This window comes from Puma concolor, chromosome E3 (assembly GCF_028749965.1).
Source record: "Puma concolor isolate L17-30 chromosome E3, mPumCon1.1.hap2, whole genome shotgun sequence".
NCBI lineage: Eukaryota > Metazoa > Chordata > Mammalia > Carnivora > Felidae > Puma > Puma concolor.
Window position 1 is genome coordinate 38,898,587 of NC_141682.1, and position 25,085 is coordinate 38,923,671.

The 25,085-nt window shown below is 53.6% G+C and overlaps 2 protein-coding genes across 6 annotated transcripts in view; one reads left to right on the forward strand and one right to left on the reverse strand.

Annotated features, from left to right (window-relative positions):
• Nucleotides 1-1,226, reverse strand: part of CE3H16orf96 (chromosome E3 C16orf96 homolog) — a 57,952-nt gene extending 56,726 nt beyond the window's left edge. Inside the window, exon 1 of one of the 2 annotated variants that reach the window (XM_086692134.1) lies at nt 96-1,226. The gene's annotated coding sequence lies outside the window, so the exon portion shown is untranslated. Of the gene's footprint in view, nt 1-70 lie in introns of both variants that reach the window. The other variant, XM_086692132.1, reaches the window with a different exon arrangement.
• On the forward strand, nt 54-24,780 carry CDIP1 (cell death inducing p53 target 1). Of its 4 annotated transcripts, none has more exons than XM_025916871.2 (6): nt 54-180; nt 21,329-21,406; nt 21,877-21,981; nt 22,083-22,238; nt 23,065-23,338; nt 23,448-24,780. In XM_025916871.2, the coding sequence occupies exons 3-6, from the start codon at nt 21,897-21,899 to the stop codon at nt 23,557-23,559; spliced, it is 627 nt and encodes a 208-aa protein (XP_025772656.2). In that variant the 5' UTR covers nt 54-180; nt 21,329-21,406; nt 21,877-21,896; the 3' UTR covers nt 23,560-24,780. The 4 variants fall into 4 exon arrangements, with proteins under 4 accessions (XP_025772656.2, XP_086548359.1, XP_086548361.1 ...); XM_086692233.1 differs by lacking the exon at nt 54-180 and adding an exon at nt 394-519; XM_086692235.1 differs by lacking the exon at nt 54-180 and adding an exon at nt 599-1,105.
• Nucleotides 24,781-25,085: the final 305 nt, after the last annotated feature.

A 25,085-nucleotide genomic window follows, 5' to 3' on the forward strand; every position in this document is an offset into this window, starting at 1 on the left:
CTTCACCAGGGATTGTCACGTGTTGCCAGAAGCCCCGCCCCCGCACTGACCTCATGGCTCCGCCTCTCACCGTGACGCCCTGCTCCAAAGCCTACCCGCCTCCTTCTGACAGACGCGCGACGGCGAGCTGCGGAGGTGGCCGTTCCAGCTGCTGCGGCCGCAGCGGGTGCCGCGGGGTCGGTGAGTCGCCTCGGCCACTGGAGACAGCTTCCCAGGGAGCCTCCCCCAGGAGCAGGGCTGGGCGCTTGCGGCCCCCGGGGGGAGGGGGGATGACCTCGGACCGCGGAGCCCCCAGCCCCCGCCTGCGGCGCCTGCGCGGTGCATGTCGGGCACTGTGGTCTCCCCGGCCCGCGGAGCGCGCCTCAGGCGCACAGACGGACTACATCTCCCAGAGACCTTTGGGCGGGCGGGGGGCGGCGTGCGCGCAAAGCCCCGCGGGGCTGAGGGTCTAGTCCTCCCAGCGCCTGGACCCCGGCCTGTTTTGGCGTTCGCTCGGCCTCGGGCGCCCGGCCTCCCGAGGTAAAGGGTCCCCGGGGGCGGCGCAGCGGGAGCTGATGCGATCCAGAGCGGCCTTCGGGGTTTTGACGTCGCACCGTCGCTGGGTTGGCCGGCTCCCCGTGGGGCTGTGGTTCCAGCTTCGCCAGGCCCGGGCGGGCGCCGGGGCCCGGTGCCCTGGGGGCTGCCGGCCCGCTCTTCGGGGTCCTGCTCGCTCATCACCTCTCGCACATCCCCAGTAGGGAAGGTCGGGGAAATACCGTCTCCGGCTTTCCGCGGCGGCTGTGTCCTCGAGGAAAGGGGGTCGGGGGCAGGGTCATTGTGACGGAAGCCCCTGCTGAGCTCCTCGGTGACCTTGGCAGGCCCGAGGGGCCCGCGCGCCTCTCCCTCCCCCGCCCGTCCCCGCTCGCCGACGTCTGTAGGTCTCCGCGTCCGCGCCCGGCCGGAGGCAGTGACCTGGCCTGGCTTTGAGCCTGGCTTCGTGCCGTCGAGGACTTCGGTGTAGTTGAACTCTCACAGCTTTTTCTAGCCCGGCTTTGGGCACTTGTTCGTGGGTGTGCGTTTCTGTTTTCCTCTAAATGTTCCCAGGAGGCTTCTCAACAGGTGTCAGGTAAGGAGCTAGCGACTCTGAGTTTCTCCTGTGTGGGTTTGAGATCCTTTGCCTCAGAATCACCAGGGCAGGGCCTTTGTTAAAAGGGTTGGTTCCTGGGGGCAGCCCCCCCTCCCCCGGGTTCTGATTCAGCAGTTATGGGATGTGCCCAGGACTGTTTAATAAGCTCCCCAGCTAATTCTCAGTCACATTTGGGGTTGAGAAGCTTTATCAAAGTGAAGGACGGAGGTCCTGGGGCAGAGCATTTATACCAGGTTTGTATGTAACCTGGTCCCTCCTGCAAGGCGGGCAGTGCCAGGATAAGTGTGACCTCTCTCCTTGGCACTTGGTTTCTTATCTCCGGGCTGACTTAGGAGTTGGGTGGGAGGAGGTGTGCCAGCTCTGCCTTGCCCTCAATTCCCACATTTAATTATGAAGATTTTGAAAGATACCTAAAAGTTGAGAGAACTTTACGCTGAATGCCCATAGGCCACCACCTAAAATTTAGAATCTTTTATTGGATTTTATCACAAATCTAAGCAACAGGCCACCTTGTTTGTTTATGTATGTCAAAGTCAGTGTGGACATCAGTCTGTGTCCCTCCCAAATAGTTAAACACGTATATAATAGAGTCGTAGAATCTTGCATGTTGTTTTTTAACTAACAGAAGCCCTGGGTGTTGAAGGTTTATTTCTCTGTCTCCCACCCCTGTGGAGCTGAAGGAGTTTTGAGGTTTTTCCATAGGATGGGCCTGTGGAACCAGGAAAGAACTTTACACGTGCTCTTACAAAGACTTGGAAAACAGTGGCCCATGGCTCCAAAATCACTAAGAGCAGAAACATGGAGTGTGGGACGTAGAGTAATATGTCAGGGACCAAAACTGTTTTGAGGGGCCACAAATGAAATGTATCCTAATAGATTGCTCCAGCATATCATGCCAGCCATAGTGATAGGTTGTCAGCCTGAATACTCTGTCTCTGCTCTTCACAGAGTAAGCTTGCTTGGTTTGAGCCTGCCTGTTTGGTGTATTTTCTAAAACTCCAAGGGAACAGCGCTGCATAGCCCAGTTGACAAGCTTTGAGTCCCCTGGGCTGAGTACTTTGTTCTGTAGCCACAAACACCAACCCTTAATCCTTTCTGGTTGTCTGAGAGGGAGAGAAGTGACCAGTCCTGTGGAAATTTGTCTCCAGTTTCAGAAACACCATTCAAAGGGCATGCACATCTTTTTATCCATGTAGGACACAGGGGACTGTGGCGGTTAGAGTCACGGCACCTTATATTGATGTCTGTGTCCTTACATGAATGGAAGCGGTCACGCTGGTGGGAAGGCAGCATGCAGGGGGAGCTCAGCAGCTAATGTTGGCCCTCAGTGGGGAGGAGAGAGGAGAGCCAGGCTCACAGGGGTGGCGTGAGGTTTATTATGCCTCCACAAAGGGACTTGGAAATGGAGTGTACAGAGGGGGAGCGTGCCAGTTTCTAGAACCCCACAGACGGCTTCCGGCTTCTCATCCTTGCAGTCGGGACTCTCCCAGGCACGTCTCCCCAGGAGATGGGAATACTGCATTGCAATTTAGTGCTGCAGAGGAGAGGGGTGCTGGGCCTGGGCCTGTGGCAAAGCGTCTCCCCGGAGAGGGCAGCCCACCCAGGGAGAGGCAGGTCTGGTTGCTCTTGAGCCTGCAGACCAAGCACCTTTCCTGCTCTGTGAGTCATCAGGTTCTGGTGACAATGGTGGGGTTCTGGGGCCAGTACTGTCTAGACTCGGCAGACCGTGCTGGGGGCACTTCTGTCGCTTCCAAGCTGTGTGACCGGGCATTTGCCCTCCCAGAACCTCACTTGCTACATCTGTGATAGGTGAAAAGCAACACCCAGGTGAGATAGTCCTGTGTCTGTTCTCACTAAAAGATTGGTGTCCCCTCATGTCAGACGAACTAAAACCAGCACAGAATCATGCAGTGCAGGGTAAGGAAGTCCAGTGACCTGATTGCTTCCATAAAAGTGGTTGTGATGTTTTTTGGGAATGTTGGATCAATTTTCCAGAAAGCGTTTGTCATCGTCATTTTGGTGCTCCTTATCCATGGGTACTATGAGCCCCTTCGTGTCGCCTTTGTGGCCTGGCCACTGGGAGTCCCAGCACCATTGATTCTTACCACGAGTTCTCATGAAAGTCCAGTAAAAACTGGGGATGTGCTGGATACATGATGTGTCCAATAAGTGTTGATTCAGTCTGAATTCACATCTTTTCAATGTCTTTGTTTTCCCTTGAAGGAGAAATAGAGGCCAGGGAAGGCAGAGGAGGTAGAGAGGGCTGAAGATGTGTCCGGGGTGGGGTTTGGGGAGAATTCGAACCCTCTGTTCCTCCGGGAGGAAGTGAAACTTGTCATAGTCCTAATCAGTATTAAGGGCAAAGGTCTTAGAGGCTGGGGAGGCAGCAGCGAATGCAGCTGTGTTTGCCGGGAGTTCTCTCTGTACCTGCTTTGGGCCCACCTGGCAGCGTCCTCACCTGTGTTGCGTCTCACAGCTGAGGGATGATTTGGAACATGGCCAGATAGTGGCACAGCAGGGCTGAAGGGGGTGATGCTGAGGGGAACATGGGCTGTCCTGGCCTCATAGTGAAAAGTGCTCCAGGGCATTGCCTGTGACTCTAGAAAAGGGGTCTTTTGGATTTTTGACCATAAACAAAGGCGCTTTCATCAGGAAATCAGGGACTCTATCTCTGCTACGGCTGTGTTCTGGCCCCGTGGCTGTGGGTGGTGGGCATTTGGGCCAGGAATAGCACAGGAAACCTGATTAGGCTGACCTCCACCCTCACGGACTCGCTTATTTTGTATACCCATGCCAGGGGCTGGGCAAGGCCTGTGGGGACCCAAGTGGGAGAGCCCCCCCAGTTGCTCTGGTTGGGAGGTGAGTAAAGTGTGAAGGGAGTCACAGGGAAGGCAAGGGGTCCGGGGAGGTGTGTGGAGGTTGAGGGAGGGTTCTGGTAAGGTCCTTCCGTAGGGGTGGGGTTTGCTTTGTTTGGAGAAGAGCGCATTGCAATCTGGGTGGCTGCAGTAGAGTGCAGTGGAGAGACAGGGAACATGGGGCCAGGTCTAGACTCTTCCCCCTTAGACCTTGACCAGTAGGTGACAAAGTGGATCTCAGACCTTTCTGAACCATGACATTGGCAGGGCTTGCCAGAGCAGGGCCAGAAAAGAGTCTGGAACACCTCTCAGACATCCGTCTTGGGGACGGGGTACTGCTAATGACATAGGACCTATGGGATGGGGAAGAGCCCTTGCCCAGAGTACCAGCCAGGCTGCATTACTTATCCACCGAGTCAGCCAGTATTTGACGTGCTTCCCAGAGCTGTGGAGATACTGGCCCCAGACCCTGTCCGTGCTATCCGGAAGCTGCTGGTTCTGCTGGGGAAGCTGAGCCCTTGACCCTAGTGTTCTGTTTCCCCTCTGCTCATGGTGACTCTGGTGTCCCAGGCCTGGAATCCCCACCCTCCTTCCTGCAGGGCCCACATGGCCTGAAGCCTCTCCAATGCCCTGACCCACAGAAGCCCCTTCTCACCTGGAGCATCTGCTGTCCTGGGTTCTCATCTGGGTTTTGCTCAGTATCTTTTGCAAATTCTTCCTGAGTGTGAGCTGGCTTGGTCGCAGGATGTGCAGCTCCCTGAGGGCGGGGACCACAAGATGAGTGACCTCCATGGAGGGGCCCATGAAATGTTGGCTGAATTAAGGAGTGAAGAATCTAAGTCCCTTGAAAGAAAGAAAAGACAGACTTAAGATAGTGACAGCTGTGCTGGTAATGCTGGCCCTTGCCGGTCCTGGGAGAGTTCCGCACTGCTCCAGGCTGGAAGGCCCCCTCGGGCCCCTTCTCACCTCTTGGACTCTTGGGGCATTCTCTGCTGTCTGAGGCTCAGGCCTCAGTTTCTGTCCTGTGTAGACAAGCTGTGGTTATGTGTATTTCTGTGTGCATTTACCTGCTTTGCCTGTCCCATTTCTCTGTGGCCCCACTCAAACTGGCCAAAAAGAAGGCATGCCTCCTACAGGTGGGGGCTGAGTGCTGAGGGTTCCCAACCTCTAGCAGCCCCCTGTTGATGTCAGGACTTTGGGGACCCACATTAGTACACCAGGCATCGTGCAGGAAGTAGAGAGCCGTGGGACAAACGGACAACCTGATTTTCCAAGCCCTCCATCTCACTTGGAATAAAAGTGGATTTCCTCTAGCTGCCTGAGGACCTGGCCTGCCTCCCCCTGAGGGCCGGTCTCTCTGCCCTCAGCTCCTCCCACTCTCCGGGGCACCCACGCTCCCCAGCCCCCAGCGTGGTGTGGGCACACTGCAGGTCTCTGCGCTTAACCCTCTTTGCTTGGACCTTCTTTGCACAGCTGTGCACGTGGCCTGTCCCATCTTTGGCCTGAGGGCTGCCCACTCTGAGAAACCCTCCCTGTTTAAAATTGCATCCCTGTAGCACTTCCTTCCCTGCTCTGTGTGCCTCCATGGCATGCATCACTGTCTGACAACTGTAATCTTTACCTGTTTCTGTGTTCTATCTCCCCCCAAATGTAAGGTCTGTTAAGACATGTCTTTCCCCATCTTCAGGGCGTAGGTAGTGCCTGGCTTATAGGTGTGCTGGGTGTTTATGTATTGAAGAAAGTTGCATAGTGTGTCTGCATTTCAGCTGTCCTGTCTTTGTAAGGGCTGGTAAAGTCCTGAGGTGTAGGGACCATGGTCTGCGTGTGCCCTGGTGCTCCGTGAAGTACAGGTAATAATACATTGTTGAATACAGGGTTGAATTCCCAACTGAACATTCAGTGGCTGGGTTCTAAAGTCAGCTGGTGGAGCAGACACCTCATGGTCCACCTGCCCTAGAGAGGCCTTGAGTTGTCTGTGAGCTCAGAGGCTTGCAGGAACTGGGCTCCTGATGAGACCACGCGTGCTCCCACGTTCTGGTCCTCCCCAGCCCGGCCTTCACTGAGGGAAAAGCAGGGGGACTGGTCAGCTCACTTGAGTTGTTTCTCTTTCAGTTCTGGGTGAGTGAAATCCCTGTAAACTCATGGTGGCATTCCTGTGTGTGCAGCCCTCTGTGGGAGTGTGGGATCCACTGGAGCATACTTTTGAGTACGTGTGAGAAAAGAGACCGGGCTGAGACCGGTGCGTCGAATGCACATCGGGCACGAGGCCAGACCCCTCTCCGAGAAGCTGGGCCGGCTCGCAGTCCGAGAGCAGCCGGGGGGGGTGGGCGCTGCCTGTCCTTGCCCGTCACTGGCTGCGGCACTGCCCCCTGCCTCTGGTGGGTGTTTAGGCGATGTTTGAAGAGTAACGAATGTCAGCTGAGACTCTGGACTTTGTGATCTGTGATGATATTTCTCGCCTGAAAGGTGGTCTCTAGATGTGTGACTCATAGAGAAGTATGCACATGGCCATAAATAAGGCAACTCCAGATATAGTGTGAGCTCCCATTTTCCCAAGGAGAAGATCGAAAATAGTTCTTCTGTCCCAAGTGGCATGAGTAAACTCTTTGGGCCAGATGTCCATTGACAGTGATAGGAATTTCGTTAACCTTCCACATACTATTTCTTGTAAGGTAATTCAAAATACGGGTTAGGTGTATTCCTCACTCACGTGCGGAGCACTTTTGTTCCCACTCTTCCCTTTCACCTTTGTGGACATCATGTCGTCGTGGACACCAGCCCCGCCTGACTGGCACGCTTCAACTGGAGAGCGTATCCCTGGACTGTTCTGGTTTCTCAGCTTTTTCCATTGATCCTGCAACATAGCTTCTTACTGTGTGCTCCTCAGATGCTTGTCTCTGACAACATCCAACCATTGCAGTGGTCTCCAGGAAGAATTACTCATCTGCGACATGTCGACTGGTTTTGGCTTTTTTCACTTGGTGCCATCCAGACGACCTCTAGCAGCATGTCACGCTGGCACTGGTGAGGTTGTTGCAACTCCTGTTCTGCACCCAGCTGTGCTTTGTTTAAGATAATTGGGAGAATGCCCTGGAACAGGAAGGATGTAAATGATGTACGAATACTTCCTCACTGCTCTGGGCAGGGAGACCTGGATAAGGTCTGGTTAAGCTCCCCTGCTGGGCCAGCAACGACGCTGTAGTCATTTGTGTCTGAAGTAAGATTGTTCCAGCTGGGCGGCCGTGGCTGTCGTGGCCATGTGGCTTGGTTGCACGTAGGGCCTCGTACTTTTACACGGATCAGAATGGTATGTCTTGATCTGAGATAACTGATTAAAATGGAGTCAATGCAAAGACTGCTTTGTGTCAGCTCAGTGCAGGCAGAGGTAAGGATTCTTTCTTTTCAGGGCTTCATGGTTGTCTAAGTGATGGTTCTGTAGATTCTTCCTGCTTCTAAAATTAGCTGGCCCTTTAGTTCACAAGCCCTGCCTGTCGGACAGGTGCAGATGACTTGTTTATTCATTGGGGGCTGCGGCTCTGTTTTCCACCCTTGTTCCATCCTCCTCCTCCTCTGGTCTGCGTTTCCTCCTCCTCCTCTGTCAGGCTCCGGAGGCCCATTCTGCCGGGGGGCACCTTTGAAGGCAGAGGAGATGCTGGACCACAGGTCAGAGGCCTGGCCTGCACTACCAGCGCCTGCCCCAGCTGCTGGCCTCAGGCGAGCCCAGTAACCTTGTCCGTCTCGGTTTTACATGCGTCCATTGGGCTCTTCTTCCTGCCCTCCTCTGCCACGTGACCTGCTGGCTCCCCAGGCAGGGTCTCTGAGGTTAGAACACCCTTGGATAGCCTTTATGTTCCAGCTTACGGGTCCGGACCCTCAGTTTTACTGGAGGACGCAAGGTGCCCTGGTCCAGAGAACCGGCTCCTGCTAGCAGACTCTTATGGGACCAGCGTGAAGACCGTCACACCACTTCTGAGAGGAGAGCTGGGAAATCAACAGTCCTCGGGTGTGCTTCTTGGACTATTGCTTTTCCTGTAGGCAAAATTCGATTACAATTGGAGGTATCTTTCAGGATTGAGGAGGAATATGCCTACATTTATGAGCCTTTTTGGGAAGGAACCAGTCAAAGGAGCCGCTCATCCTAGAAAAATTAGAAACTACAGGTAAAACTTTCAGTATGTGTGTTTGTATATAAACAAGTGATCCAAAATCTTATTACCTAGAGAAAACAATTCTTCACATTTGGTGTGTAATTTGTATGTAAATATATATCTTTAAAGTAGAATCACAGGGTGCCTGGGTGGCTCAGTTGGTTAAGCATCCGACTTCGGCTCAGGTCATGATCTCACAGTTCTTGGTTCGAGCTCTGCTCTGTGCTGACAACTCAGAGTCTGGAGCCCGCATTGGATTCTGTGTCTCCCTCTCTCTCTGCTCCTCCCCCGCTCATACTCTGTCTCCCTCTCTCTTTCTATCAAAAATAAACATTAAAAACTTAAAAAAAAAAAAGACAACCTTTCTACCTCTGAAATGGGTCTGTATCATGTTCTGGGGCGAAAAATATTATGCTGTATGGATAAACCACGTGGGTAACCAGTCCCTTTGGTGGAACACAAGATGTTGATACATACAAACACTTTGCATGTGACTCTTTGCTCACGTGTTCACTTATCTCTAGGACAAGTGCCTTGAAATGGAATTAGTCAAATAGAATGAAGAGGTAGCAAAATTGTCCTCCAGACAAGCCCTACTAACCTGCTCTGCTGTGGCCCGCGTGCTCCTGACACTCGGGGACTCAGAGTGGTTTGCCGAGGCTTTGACAAGAATTCAGCATGATGTAAATTGTACAGTTATTACCGTTGTCATCGTCACAGCTCCTGGAGATCTTACTGCTTTTTAGTTTAGACCCATTCTTTGAGTCCTGTCTGTCTGCCTTTTGATTTTGCTTCTAAGAGCAACCAGTGTATTTTCTCTCTTTTAATTGTGGACTTCTCATGCTCTGCTTGCGGCTCCGTAAATACAAGTGACGTGAGCAAGAATTTGCGTTGAGCACCGTGTGACAGGCTCTGAGCTGTGTGCTCCTCCCAGCCTCATTTATGCCTCTGCACACGTCTGCGGGGGCAGGGGCTGCTGCTGCCATGTTACACATGAGAAAGCTGGGGGACCAGACGGCTGGTGTGGGGTCTGGCACCCGGGCACCGGGTGAGGATTCTGTCCTTTCAGCTCGACCTGGGACTTCAGGGCGCAGGCCTCCCTGTGAAAGGGCACCAGTGATGGCTCGTGGGGCCATTGGCTTGGGCTGATGTACTAGCTGTTTGGCGCGGTGATCGTGATCAGGGAGGAGCGTGCAGGCTGGGTGGGATGAGAGAGGCAGATGGGAAAACCAGATCTGCTTTCTGGTCCTTTCCGTGTCTTTAGCTTGTTTTGAATATTTAGAATTCCCCTGGCATCAGATAAGCCCCTGTTCACGTGTAAAAATACGTCGTTCGCAGCCACCAGCGATGCTATCTGAGGGAAGGATTGTCTCTCATCCCGCCTCCATCGGTAAGAACAATGGAAATGGGCCACAGGCAGGATTTCCCAGGCCCTCTGGGGCTAGAACTTGGCAGCTCAAGGGCCTGCTTGGTGAACTTGTGCGGAGGCTAGAGAAAGCCAAGTCCATGGGAAGTCCACAATGGGAGCTTTTCAGCTATGGACCACTTGTCGACATACCTTCAGCCTAACTAGCACTGTACCTTCTTTTAAAGCATTTTTAATGTTTATTTTTTGAGAGAGAGAGAGAGAGAGAGAGAGAGAGCAAGTGCACGCATGAGCCAGGGAGGGGCAGAGAGAGAGGGAGACACAGAGTCTGAAGCGGGCTCCAGGCTCTGAGCTGTCAGCACAGAGCCCGACACGGGGCTTGAACCCACGAACCGTGACATCATGACCTGACCCTAAGTCAGATAGTTAACTGACAGAGCCACCCAGGTGCCCCTAGCACTGTATACTTTTTTTTTAATTTTTTTAACATTTATTTATTTTTGAGAGACAGAGCATGAGCAGGGGAGGGGCAGAGAGGGAGAGAGACACAGAATCCACAGCAGGCTCCAGGCTCTGAGCTGTCAGCACAGAGCCAGACGTGGGGTTTGAACCCATCAACTGTGAGATCATGACCTGAGCCAAAGTCGGATGCTCAACCGACTGAGCCACCCAGGCACCCCAGCACTGTATACTTTTAATGACACTTGTATTCCTTCCTTGAGAATAATCAACTTGAAATTTACCAGTCACAAGTAATTTCCGACTGTAGTATGAGAATTGCTGGAAAACTAGCACTTCTCTTTCTCTTTGATTACTGGAATTAGGTCTGGCTGCATTTACGAGGAAACCCAAAGAAACCAACTTAAAGCAAGTTTGTTTCTTTCTCACACGGAAGAGACGGGAAGTGGTAATCTCAGTGCCTGCGTGGTGTCTCTGGTCTTCCACGGCCTGGGCACCGTCACGTGTCTTTGGTGTGGCTTCCATGCCCAGAGTCACCTCGTGGTCAAGCATGGCTCTGGGAGCTGCTGCATCCATATTCCAGGCAGCGGACAGGAGGGCAGGAGGACGAAAGGTGGCTCCCCTCTAGCACCTTCCTGCCAGTCCTTACATCACTACTCTATGACTCACTGGCCAGAGTGTAGTCGTGTGGTCACAGGTGACTGGACAAAAGGTTTGGGAGTATCTTAGCTAAGACGTTGTTGCCCTGAATAAAAATGGAGTGTGGTGGTCCACGTAAGGAAACTGAGGCTCAGAGAGATTCAGTAACTTGTCCAAGGTCCTACAGTCTGTCATAGTGGGCAGGATGCCATTGAACCCTGTGCTCTCAAAACTTTATTGCTGGTTGAGAAAGAAAGTTGACATCTTTGTTCCTGAAGACTGAGTGGTTGGGGATGCGGGGCACCATTTAGGATCACAGGCCAGGAAAGAAGAGGCCAGGGCGCTGCTGTGGAGGTGCTGTGGGCTTCCCGGCCCTTGACCCTGCCTGTTGGTGCAGCTCCCCCATGGGGGTCCACCGTCTGTGTGCTCCGGCAGAGCAGCCCCCTGTGGCCGTGCAGCTTGAACAGGGGCTCCGGGCTGGGATCTGGCCACCCACAGCGGTGCGGCCTCTGTCTTTCACCTGTCACTCCCCATCCAGCCACTGCTCCCATCCCCTCCTTGGCCTGCTGGTCTCATTAACTCCACCTCCTCCTGGCTTGCTCAGAGAGCCATTCCCTGACCCCCAGAATGTGTCCAGTTTTTCTGTGCTTTCAAAGTCCCCTAGACTACACTGCACACTTTGTAATTAGGTTTGGCGTTTGGTGTGGTTATTTAATGCCTGTCTTCCCCCGGTTGATTGTGAGCTTCTGGAAGGCAGGGACTGTGCTGTCACTTCCTGCATGCTACACAACTACCGTTGTGAACCAACAGTTGGTTACTCCCAGAAGAAGCACTGTCCCACCCTGCAAGGACCTCTGTGAAGTGGCGATCACACAGACTGTTAAGCCCAGCCCGGGGGGCTTGGGATAACAGAACAGTGCATGTTGTTGCCCCGGAAGTCTGTGACTGTCCCTGGCAAGTAAGTCTCCCAGTCATTGACACCTCCCGTTGGCCTCGTCCTTCTGTGGCTTTTCCACATCCATGTCTCAGTTCTCACACAGCCTCCAGGGAGGGCAGGTAAGGTTGGGATAATGCACTCACATGTGGGCCGGGCCTCCTGTGAGGGGGTTCAGCAGGGGGCAACGCAGGCTCTCCTTCCCCCTTTTCTGGGTGGCTCTTGGACACCGAGAGGGTGTTTGGCTTGTGTACCCCGGGCCTCTAAACCTTCCTGGGCAGCGGTTGCCCATCTGTCCAGCACGTGGGAGGCTGTGGGCAACGTGGAAAGCTGAGTTTCCCCAACAAATCCCAAAGTCCTGCTCCAAGCCAGGTACCTGGAACATGCATCCTGGGGACAGAGGAGCCTCTCTGGGGCCAGCTGGCTTCCTAGTGCCACTGCTGCCAGGAAGGTGGTTCCTCCAGAGGGGGGCAGTGCGCAGGCCAGCCCGCCTTCAGAAAGGTCCCGCAGCTGCTGCCGCCCGGCCACCTTGCCCCAGGCTTTCGGGCAGATGCCCAGAGTGTCCGGGCTGAGCACCCTTTCCAGGGGCGTCCTGCCTGTGAAGGTGGGCCCTTTGGGAGCAGCCGTCTGGTACCTCGTACATAGCATCTCTTCAGGAGTCCCACGGAGCAAGTGGCCTCAACTTGGCTCTGTCACCAAGGAACTCTGCGGGGCTGAGCTACTCAGAGGGGGTTTGATTCTGAGACACCCCAGGATCCTGTGGGGAGCACACACCGGGACCCCCGCAGTTGTAGGGGCAGGAGCTGTGTGGCAGAGATTCCGAGTCACCCCAGGATCCTGTGGGGAGCACGCACCGGGACACCCACAGTTGTAGGGGCAGGAGCTGCGTGGCAGAGGCCTTGGTGCCTGTTTCCTTTTCTTTCCTGTTGCAGGTTGTTCAGAGTGAACGATGATAATAGCAGGTGCCATTATTCAGTGTTCTGTGCTAGGTCCTGAGCTACTGCACACACCGTTGACCTTAAACCTTGCTCCAACCCCCCGAGGTAGGCATGCTTTCCTCTATTTACAAACTCTGGAATCTGAGACACGGTGAGGTCACACAGCTGGAAAGTGGTCAGCTGGTGTGAGCTGGTCAGATGCTTCCTGGAAAGCCCACGTCCCTGGGCGGGGCGGGCTCACCGGCTGGGCCACTCCGGCTCTCCCAGCTCTCCCTGGCCGTGGAGCCCCTTCCAGTCTGCGGGCTCCCCTAGCCCAGCAGTACTCAAGCGGTGATGTGTGCGGTCTCCTGGAGGCTTCCGGGAGTCTGACGGTCACAAATCCAGTGACGCTAAGACATGGTATCGCCCTTCTCAGCATGCTGGCTTTGCTTTTGTGGTGCAAAAGCAGCGAGGGCACCAAACTGCTGTTGGGATTCTGTTCACCACACCCATGACTCCTACGAGAGAAAATGATTAATTTTATTAAATAATCCTGACCCTCGAGTACACATCTTTTTAACATTCTACATGATGAAACGTTGACAGATCAATGCACACACCAAGCATGATGGATGCCCCAGGAAGAAGCACATGTATAGTCATTTGACTTGTGAGCTGAACTAGCTTTTTCGTGGTGCTCCACGTTTCCTTAAAAGAACGACTGATATACAAACCATGGTTACCTAGGCTTGGAGATTCAGTGGGCATTTTCTTCAAAATGAACAGTGAGCCCGCTACTTCAAGGAAAACAATTGCCCTCTGTTTTTAGAATTGTCGCCAGTGATAAATTTGTTCTTCTGTTTGTGGCCAATGATAAAATGAACTTTCAAGGGGAAGTTAGAATTATGAGAAACTTGTATCTGCCACTGTGAGCTTGACAGTTTCCCATTGGTTACAGACTCTTCTGATGAGATTGGAGGTGTTACGGTGTGATTTGAGTGTGGGGAATGCTACGTAACGTAAGGTGTGTCCCCACTGTTAGTTCTACATAGTTGGGGCTCCGTGTTTTCCAGATGAGCCACGCGTGCCGTTAGAAGCCATGCATGTGTAAAAGAGCCATTCGAAATGCAGAGTAGAAGAATGAATTGTTACCAGGCATGGGAAAAATTCACTAAGGATTCAGATTCCATATTGTAGCTAACCTTTGAGAAGGTACCACTTGTCAGGTTTGGCTGTGGTATGGAAGAATGTCCACAATTACGGATCTGAAAGGACTATTCAAATGCCCCTCCCATTTCCAGATACTTATCTATGGGAAGCTGGATGTTCTTTAGTACTTCAACCAAAACAACATAGCACAGCCGACTGGAGGGAGACGCAGACAAGAGAACCCAGCAGACTTCTCGTAGGCCAGAAATTAAAAAGGATTCCAAACATGTAAAACAATGCCGGTTGTCTCATTACAGTTGTTTAGGAAGGTAGTTGTTTGGGAAGGTAGTTATTTTAACTATTTATGTTGACATGTAATGCATTTATTGTTTTTTAATGAATTAATAAATTTAAAAGTCCTCATTTTTCATTTCTAGTATGGCAAGTATTGGTAGACCACAAAAACAAAACCTTTTTGGAGTCCTCAATAATTGAGTGTGAGGGAGTCCGGAGACTCACAACACTAGAGAACTGCTCTTGCAGGCCCCTGGGGAGACTGAGGTCACAAATTCCTCCTTCTGGGCACTGTCCTCCGCCTGTGCCCCTCCTCCGTCCTCCAAGAGAGCCCTCTCATGCAGAGATGGGTCTTTGCACCAGGCATTCTGTCCCTGCCCTGGGTCTGGGGTCCTGTGGGAGCAGGACTGGGTAGCTCTTGGCGGTGTGCGGGGGATGGTTCAGGTCTGCAGGAGTGTGTCCTGTGGGCCTGGGCCCGGGTCCACCCAGCTCCCGTGGGTAGCCCGCCTTGGATCAGCAGCAGCTTCTGCAGCAAAGGGTGAACAGTTGGGAGCACAGTGGAGCTCAGAGGCATTTCCCAGGGCCCCGAGGTCTTGTGCTTGTAACTCCTCCCTGTGATGTGAGGGGACAGAGGAAAGCAGCTGAAATCGGTGCACCAGGAGGTGAATGCCTCCTCTGTGTCACCAGGGACCAAAGCTGCCCATTGCTGCTCTGTCCTAAAAGTGTATTCTTTTCAAGATTTTAGTCAAGCAAATAATACAGATACCTCTTTGTTTAATAGATGTGTGTGTGCTTGCGCATGTGTGTAATGAAAGAAGTCTCACCTCTCTTGACCGTGACTGCCAGACTTCAACCCCAGAGATGATCATCTTGGTCTGGGTGTTTCTTCTCTGTCTCTTTGATTTATAACGGTGCACACACAGAGACAGATAGCTACACCTGGGTGGGTTTTGCTTTTGAGGGATGTAATTGTAATTCACATGCCATCCAATCCACCCTTTTAAAGTAAACAGTCTGGGGTGCCTGGATGACTCAGTTGGTTGAATGTCCAGCTCTTGATTTCGGCTCAGGTCATGATCCCAGGATCGTGGGATCGCGCCTCAAGTCAGGCTCCATGCTGAGCGTGGGGTCTGCCTAAGATGCTCTCTCTCCCTCTGCCACTCTCCCCCGATTGCAGGCTCTCTCTAAAATAAAGATAAAGTGCCCAGTTCAGTGGCTTTAGTATGTTGAAAGAGCTCTGCCACCTTCACCACTGTCTGATTCCAGAGCCTTATTGTTCCCCCCAGCAGACGTGTGTTTTGACCCTAAAGGGCTCTGCTCCCCTGCACAGTGAGTCTGCCAGGCACGTGTCATTATCACTGTTCATGCAGCCTGGTCAGGAGGCAGGGGTTCTAGTCCCAGGAAGACCGAAGCTCACAGAGGGTCTGTGACTCGCTCAGGGCCACTGGCTTCAAGGCCAGGGCTGACTCCAGACCTCCACACTCTCCATGTATGCCCTGTTTTCCCGTTAACCGGTGACTGACATGAGGCAGATCCTTGCCATGCTGTGAATGGGAGAAGGGGGTGGGGTCTTGGGTTCTTGCCTTCCTGCCCCCACATTGGAACCATGTCCTGTCCTTGGAGCTATCCCGTTCCTCATCTTCTTAAAGTATTGTGTTGGATGCAGACAGGGCCTGGGATTGGTGGGGTAGGAGTAGGGGTGGTGAGGCAGTAAGACAGTTTTGCTTGGTTTCATGGCCCCACAGCCTAAAGCCCCTAGCAGGCACCTCAGGACATCATTTCTTTCCTCACACCTGGGGAAGCCTCACTTGGCCCCTCCAGCTCATCAGAGGAGAAGCAAGAACCTGTCCATGGGCGTTAGGCCTGATTATTCTCTGTGGTACGGCTTAGGGTGGAACCCACCTTGGGGTGCAGGGCAGAAGTTTGTATTCTGCAGTGGGCTTGCGCTGAGTGCCAAGTGGGGCCAGGCTCCAGTGGCTGCTGGTCCAGCAGGTGGCACTCAGGACTCCACGGGGCTGAGGGAAGCTGTGGGCAGCTTTGCAGAAGGGGCCTGGCTCTGTGCCCGGGAGATCCATGCCGTCCCCCCAGAAGCCTTAGCACCTGCTGCCCTTGGGAAAGTGAGATCACGGCAGAGACAGGCCAGCCGTAGGTCCACAGACAGACAGACGTGGAGGTGGCTTTCATCTCAGTTTAGGGTGACTTGAGTAATTCCATTCTATGTGGACGCACAGTGGGTCCTAGCCTATGTTGATTGTGGGTGTGGGGGCCAGGCTGGGCCTCAGGTGGCCCCATCCTGTCTCTCAGTGGGCCAAGAAGCATGTGCAGGCCTGCCCATGCATCTCTTGCCAGCGACCACTCGGGACCTCTCTCCTGGGCATACTGCCCCCGTCCTTTGGGGCTCTCCTGAATCTGTCCTCAGCTCCCCAGGGCCTTACTGTCCTGTGGCAGGCCATGGCCCTTTCCATTCTAAGGGTTTTCTTGCCGATCTCAAGGAAATGAGTGTGCAAAGAATCACAGTGGACAGCATGGGGGGTGCTGCAGGCACAGGGTGTATCTTACAGTCCACAGCACCTTCTCAGGAGTCTTGAGCCTTCTAATTCATGAGCCACCTGGCCCAAGCTGCCTCCCTCCCCCAGCAAAGGTCAGGACTGTTACTTCCAGGGCAGCCTCAATCCTGAAAATGCAGTCAAGGGGACACTGATGTCCTCTGTCATTTTGACTCGAGGCTCCTGTGACCAGGTGCCAACCAGTAACCTAACCTCCACCCTGCACACATTTCCAGATCCTGCTTAGTTTCAGCCTCTGGAAAGCAGCTCTGTTTCCCAAGGGTCATTGGCTTGTAAAGTAGGAGCTGTTGAGGCTGGGGCATCACTTTCATCCAGGACTAAGTGGGAAATCCCTCAGTGTCCCTAGACCTTCACTGGAAAACAAGGAAACAGGAACTGAAGGGTAAAGAGAAGCCATTGAAAACACCTGACACTGTGATTGTAAGGATGTGTGACCCTAGGTGTGACAGGAGCGTGCTTACTTTCTCAAGGTGGGGGTGGTAGGAGGGCTTCCCCGTGGGACTGAGGGGGACAGGTTAGCACCCATAGCAAACACCCCAGGAGTGTCCAGAGACTGCCTCACCAGGTCCTCACTCAGGAACATCTCTTGGACTTCTGAGGTTGTGCAAGGTGTGGGGGGTCTGTGTTCCTGGAGTACACTGCCCTTGAAGCCTACATGGGGCGTGCCCCTGACTGGGGTGCCTGCACTGTGACTCTGTGACATGACCACTTCGTTTAAGAGTTGTCCTTTTTGGGGGGCACCTGGGTGGCTCAGTTGGTTAAGCGTCTGACTCTTGGTTTCAGCTCAGGTCGTGATCTCACGGTTTGTGAGATTGAGCTCCGCATCTGGCTCCATGCTGACAACACAGAGCCTGCTTGGGATTCTCTCTCTTCCTCTCTGCCTCTCCCCTGCTCACTCACTCTGTCTCTCAGATAAACAAACTTAACAAAAAGAATCATCCTTCTTGTGTGATGTGCTTTGGCTCATGGAGGGCACCTCTGCTCCCGTATGGAGTCCTGGTGTCCTGGGTGCCCCATCTCTCTGCCCTCACACCTGTGCGCTGCTGGGGACCGAACTGGGAGACTGAGAGGCCAGTCTTGGGTTTCCGGGACTGCATGTTGACTTCACTGAGCTCCCAGGACTCCTGGCCCCCAGACCCCCCCTCTTCTGTTGGGAACTGCAAACCGATGGGGACGGGGTCTGGTGGCCTTCCCTAGCCTCTGGTGATACATGCTCCGACCAGGGTGTGATCTCAGATTACACGTTTGCATTTGTAGCTTAATTTGAGCAGTGTGCATTTTTATTGGAAAACTTGTGCTTTTGGACATGTGGGTTGGGTTTTTTTTTTTTTTTTAAAGATCATAGCAGTCTTACAGTTTTTATTACACCTCACATGATGCAGTTTTGTGGCATGCACATTGGTTTTATATTGGGAGGCGCTGGGGGGTGGAGATTGAATTCCAGAAAAGTTGATGATCCGTTTTTCAGAAACCTTTTTCCATACCGAAGGGGCCTACCCCAGTCTCTGCCACAGGACACAGTTACAGAAGGCAGCTGGAAGATGGTTCGGTTTGGATGTAGAGGGGAGGGGAGGGAGTAGGGGTAAGGCAGTGAGACAGGGGAGCAACAGAGCCCTGCTGTGCAAGGGAGGCATGGAGGCAGGTGGTGGTACGGTCTGTGGCCTGAGTGGCAGTGTCCCTGTGCACACTGCAGGTGTCCATGTGGCTGGCAGCTGTGCCTGCTCTAGGAACAGCGGTCAACTCAGTCGGGTGGGTACCAGGGGAGGGCCTTGCCCTGTGTGGCGGGCTCGTGCCATCATTATGATAGTGGAACTCCAGAAGCAGAATCTCGTGCTCTCAGAAACCATGGAATTAGATCTAGTGATGATGGTGAAAAGGCAGGCCACTCTTGTGTCTTCAGAGGTGACACAAGTGCGCATGTGGCCCCGGGACACGGGGGTGCCTGGAAGACCCAGGCTGGTTCCTCTCTCCCAGAACCCGAGAAGCTCTTCTTCCTGGCCGGGTCCCTGGTGAGCTGGGACCTGGAGATAGACAGTGGTGCCACCTCAGGGGCATCCCAGATGGTTGTAGGATAGGAGTTTAAGGCAGGTATTGGCCCATATCAGAGAGACTTAGCGTAATACAGAGTGTTCCGCCGACGCAAGTCAAGTCTCTTAAGGAAAGCTGCCTTTTCCTGCCGTCGGGAGGGCGCCTGGTGGGCTGGTAAGAATCCCCAGGCCCAGCACACACATTCCAGTCCTGCCTAAGCAGACCTCGTGTGATGCCCTTTAGAGACTCTGTGGCCTCCCTTTCTTGACCGTGCACTATTGAAATTCTCCTGCAGGCAGGGTTGGTTGGTGGGAGAGTCGTGCCAGGGTCCTAGACTTGACTCTACCTCTTATATGCCATGTGACCTCAGATAAGTCTCCTCCTCTTCTTATATGCCACATGACCTTGGATAAGTCCCCATCTTTTCTTGGTTTCCATGTCTTTAAAGGATTATTAGAAGTAGCAACTCAAAAGAACAGGTCATAATATATAAACTCTTGGGAGATGTTCTGCTTCATAGTGGTCAAAGAAGTAAGTAACCAAGTTGTCATTTTAACATTACACATTAGCAATTAACAGTAGTATCCAAAGTTTGTACTGTAAGTTGCCATCATCCTTCCCAAAAAGCACAAAGTGGCCATACCCTTGGACCTAATAATCTCACTTCTGGCAGGTTTGACCAAAGGAAATAACCCAAGAAAATGAAAGAGTGTTAGCCAAAGGTTTTCTGTCTCACTCTCTTTTTTTTTTTTTTTTTTTCCTGAAAGTAACAAGAAGCCTTCTAAATGCCTTAATAAGGGTTGGTAAACCGTGATGGGCCCATTTTAGGGAATATTAAAATTGATGGTCGTGGTGTCTTGTAAGATGGAGAAAATACACGTGATACATATTAAAACCGTCACACCAGCAACTATATAAAAATATGGGTGACTGTGCATAAGACAGGCAGGGATATACAGAGAGACTGGCTGCGTGAGATCAGGCAATTTTTTTTTAATGTTTTGTTGACATAATCAAATATCATATGATTTCCCCATTTAATGTGTGCGGTTCACTCTTGTATTTTTAAAATTTTCTTTATTTTGAGAGAGCACAAGCTTGAGCTGGGGAGGGGTAGAGAGAGGGAGAGAGAAATAACCCTAAGCAGGCTCTGCATTGTCAGTGTGGAGCCTGATAGGGGCTCGAACTCTAGAACTGTGAGATCATGATCTGAGCTGAAATCCAGAGTCACAGGCTTAACCGACTGAGCTACCCAGGCGCCCCAATTCACTGGTTTTTAATATATTTTGCAACCATCATTACTACCAGAGTTGGCAAGGAAACCAAAAGGAAACTCCGTATTCATCACTCTCTGCCCACCCCCACCCTCCTAAGCCCTGACACCCATGAATAGGATTCTTGTGTCTGGATTGGCCGGTTCTGGATGTAAGGAATCACACCGTATGTAGCCTTTTGTGTCTGGTCTCTTTCACTGAGCGGCCTGTTTTCCAGGTTCATCCAGGTTGTAGCATTCCACCGTGGGCACACATCAGCACATGTACAGTTGTGCTATCGACCTATCAGTGGTTGGATGCTGTCAGTTGCGTACGTTTTTTGGCTACTATGAAGAATGCTGCTGTGAACATTTGTGTACAAGTTTCTGTGTGTTTTCCCCGTTCTCCTGTATACACACCTGGGAGGGGAATCACCTGGGTCATGTGGTAATTAACTGTATTAACCTTTTGAAGAACCACCAGGCAGTGTAAAGGTGCTGTGCTTTCGTGTGCCCCACCCCCAGCAGTGTGGGGGTTCCAGTTTCTCTACATAATACTTGTTACTTTCTCGTTGTGGTAACAAGAAATGGTACCTCATTGTGGTTTTGACTTGCATTTCCTTTTGGCTAGGTGTTCAGCTTCTCATGTATTCATTGAACATTTGTTTTTATCTTTGGAGAAATGTGTATTCAGATCCTTTGCCATTTTTTAATGGGGTTTTTTTGTTAATGAGTTAGAGTTCTTTATATAGATATTGTAAATACAAGTTCTCTAGCAGGTAGAGGATGTGTAAAAATCTGTGCCGTGTGCAGTCTCTCCACTTTCTTGGTGGTGCCCTTGAAACCCAAGCTTTTAATTTTACTGATACCCATTTTATTTCTTTTGCTGCTTGGACTTGGTCTCTCAGGCCCTGCCACTGATGTGTGAAATTTAACGAGGCTCCAGGCTCCCTCTGCCCCCCGTAGGGTCGTCTGGGGCCCTTCATCCCCATGTGGCTCTGAACCTCACTCGTGGGCCTCTAGGACAGAGATGGTTTCACTGCATGTCTCTCTGTCCTGTTGAGAGTTAGTTCCTATTATTTTACTTCACTTAAAAAAACATGAAGCCCTACTTCAAAATGCTAATTTCTAGCCTTCTATGCTGGGCACAGTGAAAAGGAAGGGCCTTGCTGAAGGAGACAGGATGCCAACCCAGGGCAGGAAGGCCCCAGGTTTCCCGTTTCTCCCTAGGGCCTAGCAGCAGGTGCTCAGGGAGCCTTGGGAGGGAAAGAAGTGAGGGAAATGTTTCACTCTGCATCTTCTTTCCTACCCATCCTCAACAAGCACAAGGGCCTCTGTGCCGCATGCACAGCGGCTGGGAGAGCTGGGGAGTAGGGAGACGCCTGTTCTCATTTCTTCCTGCAGTGGCTGCGGGTCTGTGGGGGCCAGTCTGAGCCTGCTGGGGAGGGACTTGGGACCAGAAGCGGAGAGGAAGGGGACCTGAGTGGGTGGGCAAGTGGGAGGGTGCTGTGCTGGGAGGGGCGGAACCAGCCCCAAATGGGGGAGGGAGTGTGGCTGAGGCCTGCCTCTTCTCCCCCCCCCCACCCCCCAACAGCTCCCCAGAGGCCTGCGTGTCTGCGTGGCAGTGGAAGGAGCCTCTCCTGCTTCCCCTTCTGACTGCCTGGGATTCGAGGTAACAAGTCTCCCAGATCCTCTCCCACAGGCAAGCCACGCAGTGCTCCGGCACGGAGGCAGCTTGCTGCCGTGAGGGAGGGAGGGAGGGTCTGCCTTACCATGTTCTGCCCTCACAGGGCACCCTTGCCCTCTGGCTCGGATACAGGGGCATGGGTGATGGTGCAGGATGGTGGCTTTGGGCCTGGCATATCCTTGGCAATGGTGGGGCATCTCCAGGGCCTAGAGGGAGCCCACTGACTCCAAACCCCTTTCCTGAAGGAATTAGCCCTAGTCCATAAGCCCTGTCCTCACCCAGAGCATGGAGATTTATGTGGAGGAGTAAAATAGACTCGAACTGCAAGGGCAGGGCACACCTGTGGGAGCACTCACGGGAGGCTGTGTGCTTGGGCTCCGAGGACGGTCACAGGCCGATGCCAGACCAGCATGCAGAGGCTGGGAGCTTGGTTCACGTCTGGGTTTTTGTTCCAGGCCCAGGAGAAACAGCAGAGATGTCCAACGAGCCACCCCCTCCTTATCCTGGAGGCCCCACGGCCCCCCTTCTGGAGGAGAAGAGTGGAGCCCCACCTACCCCAGGTAGGGCTCAGTGCCCCTGATGGTCCCAGCTCCTAGAAGCTGGTGCCTGACTCTGCAGCCACTGCCCTCTGAGCTCCCTCTTCCTGCCCTTCTCTGTCCAGGCCGCACCTCCCCAGCTGTGATGCAGCCCCCACCAGGCATGTCGATGCCCCCCGCAGACATCGGTCCCCCACCCTATGAGCCACCAGGTCACGCGATGCCTCAGCCCGGCTTCATCCCCCCGCACATGAATGCAGACGGCACGTACATGCCTCCAGGTAAGTAGGATAGGGGAGCACAGGGTCTGCCCTGCCCAGCACCCAGTGTGTTATCTGGGCTGCCATCCACCCTTTGGTGTAGGCAGGTGGTCTGCCTGCCGTGTGTTCTCTAGTAAGGGGCGGGGGGGGGGGCTGCCTCTCAGTGTGGACGATTGAGGGGTGGGGCACAAGTGTCCTAGAGCAAGGCGCTGCTGTGCAGGTATTGTGGGCAAACCATGTGAGCCCTGGGCCCTGCTGGGGGTAGGGTTAGCTCCTGGGAAGGCTCCTCAGGCCTGTGAGAGGTACTGACTCATGGGTGCTGCAGGGGCCTCTCCCTGCCAGGGCGTGGAGTCTGGTGGAGGTCTGGGCTCCTGCTCACCCAGCAGTTCTCCAGAAGGACTCCTCAGGCTGGAGAAAGTCCCAGGGCTCTTGCACAGGCGGCCCCAGGTATTTCAGTGCAGGATCTGACGCTGGTGGGAAGGAGAGCCCTGTGTGCGTGAGAGGGGCTTGGGCTGGTGTGTGGCGAGGCTTTCCCTCCTGTGGGACACAGCGCCCCGTCCCCTTTGTGCCAGAGGCAGGGAGCACACACATGAGGTGGAGACCAAGGAGAGATGAGGCCTTCTCCCAGCTCTGCCACGTCTGGCTGGAACAAGTAGCTGCTCTGTCCTGGTGCTCACAGGGTCGGGACCAGGAAGGGCTGGGAGACTGTCATGGTCACCTTGGCCCAGGACCTGGTCCCTGAGGCCTCATTTTGTGTCCTGGGGTCCTTGGGGCCTTGTGCTTACCTCTCACGTGGGGCAGGTGGCAAGCCAGCCACGTCTTTGTTCTGTTTTCTGTGCCATTTCAGGTTTCTACCCTCCTCCAGGCCCCCACCCACCCATGGGCTACTATCCACCAGGGCCCTATCCGCCAGGGCCCTATCCTGGCCCTGGGGGCCACACTGCCACAGTCCTAGTTCCTTCAGGGGCCGCCACCACGGTGACGGTGCTGCAGGGAGAGATCTTTGAAGGTGCGCCTGTACAGACGGTATGTCCCCACTGCCAGCAGGCCATCACCACCAAGATCTCCTATGAGATTGGCCTGATGAACTTTGTGCTGGGCTTCTTCTGCTGCTTCATGGGGTAGGTGGTGTGGGCGCCTAGAGGGTAGGGGCAGGAGTAAGCTTGGGTGCCTTGGGTGCCCTCAATGCCTTCTCCTCTGACCTCCCTGTCTTCCCGGTCTCTGATTCAGGTGTGATCTGGGCTGCTGCTTGATCCCTTGCCTCATCAACGATTTCAAGGACGTGACGCACACGTGCCCCAGCTGCAAAGCCTACATCTACACGTACAAGCGCCTGTGCTAACGGAGCCGGGACTGGACTCCCTGCTGTCAGTCTGGCCCCCTGTGCTTCTGCTCCCCTTGCTCAGTGGCTCGCTTCCCCGCTCCCATTTGGGGATGGAAGCCGTTCCACCGGTCCCCTGGAAGTCCTGTCCTTTTTGGCTTGCCCTTCCCTGAGCATCTGACTCTTCGGCAAAAATTCTGTTGGATTTAAGGCCAAGGGTCAGCGAGTGGCAGGGGGATGGCACTGAGCCGCATGTTGCTGGTTTGCTTGGTGTTTGTGATGAGGAAGATAAACTGGGAAGGGTCTCCTCGCACAGTCTCCCTGCTGGGGTCTCTCTCATTCCTCTTCTGTACAAAGTATAGATTTGGTCCTGACTCTCCCTGGGACCAAAAGCAGCCAGAGCAGAACTGGGGCCTGCACTGGGGCTGTATCTGTAGCCACGGTTATTTCTGATCTGCTGGGCTGAGAGTGGGGGAGTGGACCCAAGCAGGACAGGGACATAAGGCCTGGCTCTGTTTTGGGGTGCCAGAGGTGGGCATGAGTATTAGAAGGAATGACTCTGGCCCTCAGAACTCAGAAACTCAACACCTTTTCCAAGTGCCCAGGAGTCACCTGGGGTAAGGTAGAGAGGTTAGCACACCTGCAAGTAACGGGGTAAGCTTGCCAAGAAGGGACTTGCCTCTGGCCCCTGCCCAGCTCCCTTTCTGGCCACCCCTCCACAAACCCATCTTTGCTAGTGCCAGAAGGAACGCCCAGGAGCCTAGCTCATCTGCCTATACCACATCCTTGCTGTGTGTGAGCAAGACCTTTGCCCAGGGGCTGGCGTAGCCCGGCCAGGACTGGAGGGGACAGGGACCGCTTCGCAAACACGCTCAGATTTGCAGTGCGTTCATGGATCCTCTTCCCAGTAAACGCTGGGCCCCTTCTCCTGGCTGACTTGCTGTCACTGTGCTTGTTTCAGCAGCAGGTACTGCAGCAGGAGCAGCTGTGGCACTGGACTAGGACAGGCTGGGGATGAGGAAGGAGCAGCCACACGTGGCGGAAGTGCCCTGGTGGACACCTGCCCTGGGCCTGAGCCCACACTGTATTTCCTGGTTTGTCTGTGAACTTGATCACGTGGACCGCTGTACCCGCCGCCCCTCTCCTCGTCTCGCACTGCCACTGCATGGCCTCCTGTCACTGTGAATCATGGCTGCTCTCAGTTTGTAGTTTCTCATTAAATTGGCCCTTTCACTCCCCTGCCCTGGGCCTCTGCTCTCTTGCCTGGCTTCCTTCTTCAAGGGAAAGAGGGTGGGGCTAGAAGTGGTCAAAGGGCAGGGGCTTGAGTCCTCAGGGTCTTAGCGCTTATGACCCACTGACTGCCCAGAGAAGACAATAAGCCACTTGGGAATCCAGTGTGGAGGTGGACGAGCCCTGGGATGCTAGCTGTGACCTGGCTGGGATATGAGTCCACTTCACTGCACTGTAGGGTCACCTTACTGTCTCTGATCCTGGTCTCACCCGTCTCCACACCATGGCATCTGCCCACACGGTCTGCAGGCTGGAGC

Excerpts from the sequence above, each read along its gene's own strand:
- CDIP1 (XM_025916871.2), top strand. The coding sequence starts at position 21,897 with ATGTCCAACGAGCCACCCCCTCCTTATCCTGGAGGCCCCACGGCCCCC. Across the intron at positions 21,982-22,082 it reads TGGAGCCCCACCTACCCCAG|GCCGCACCTCCCCAGCTGTG; the intron begins GTAGGGCTCAGT and ends TTCTCTGTCCAG. Across the intron at positions 23,339-23,447 it reads TTCTTCTGCTGCTTCATGGG|GTGTGATCTGGGCTGCTGCT; the intron begins GTAGGTGGTGTG and ends TCTCTGATTCAG.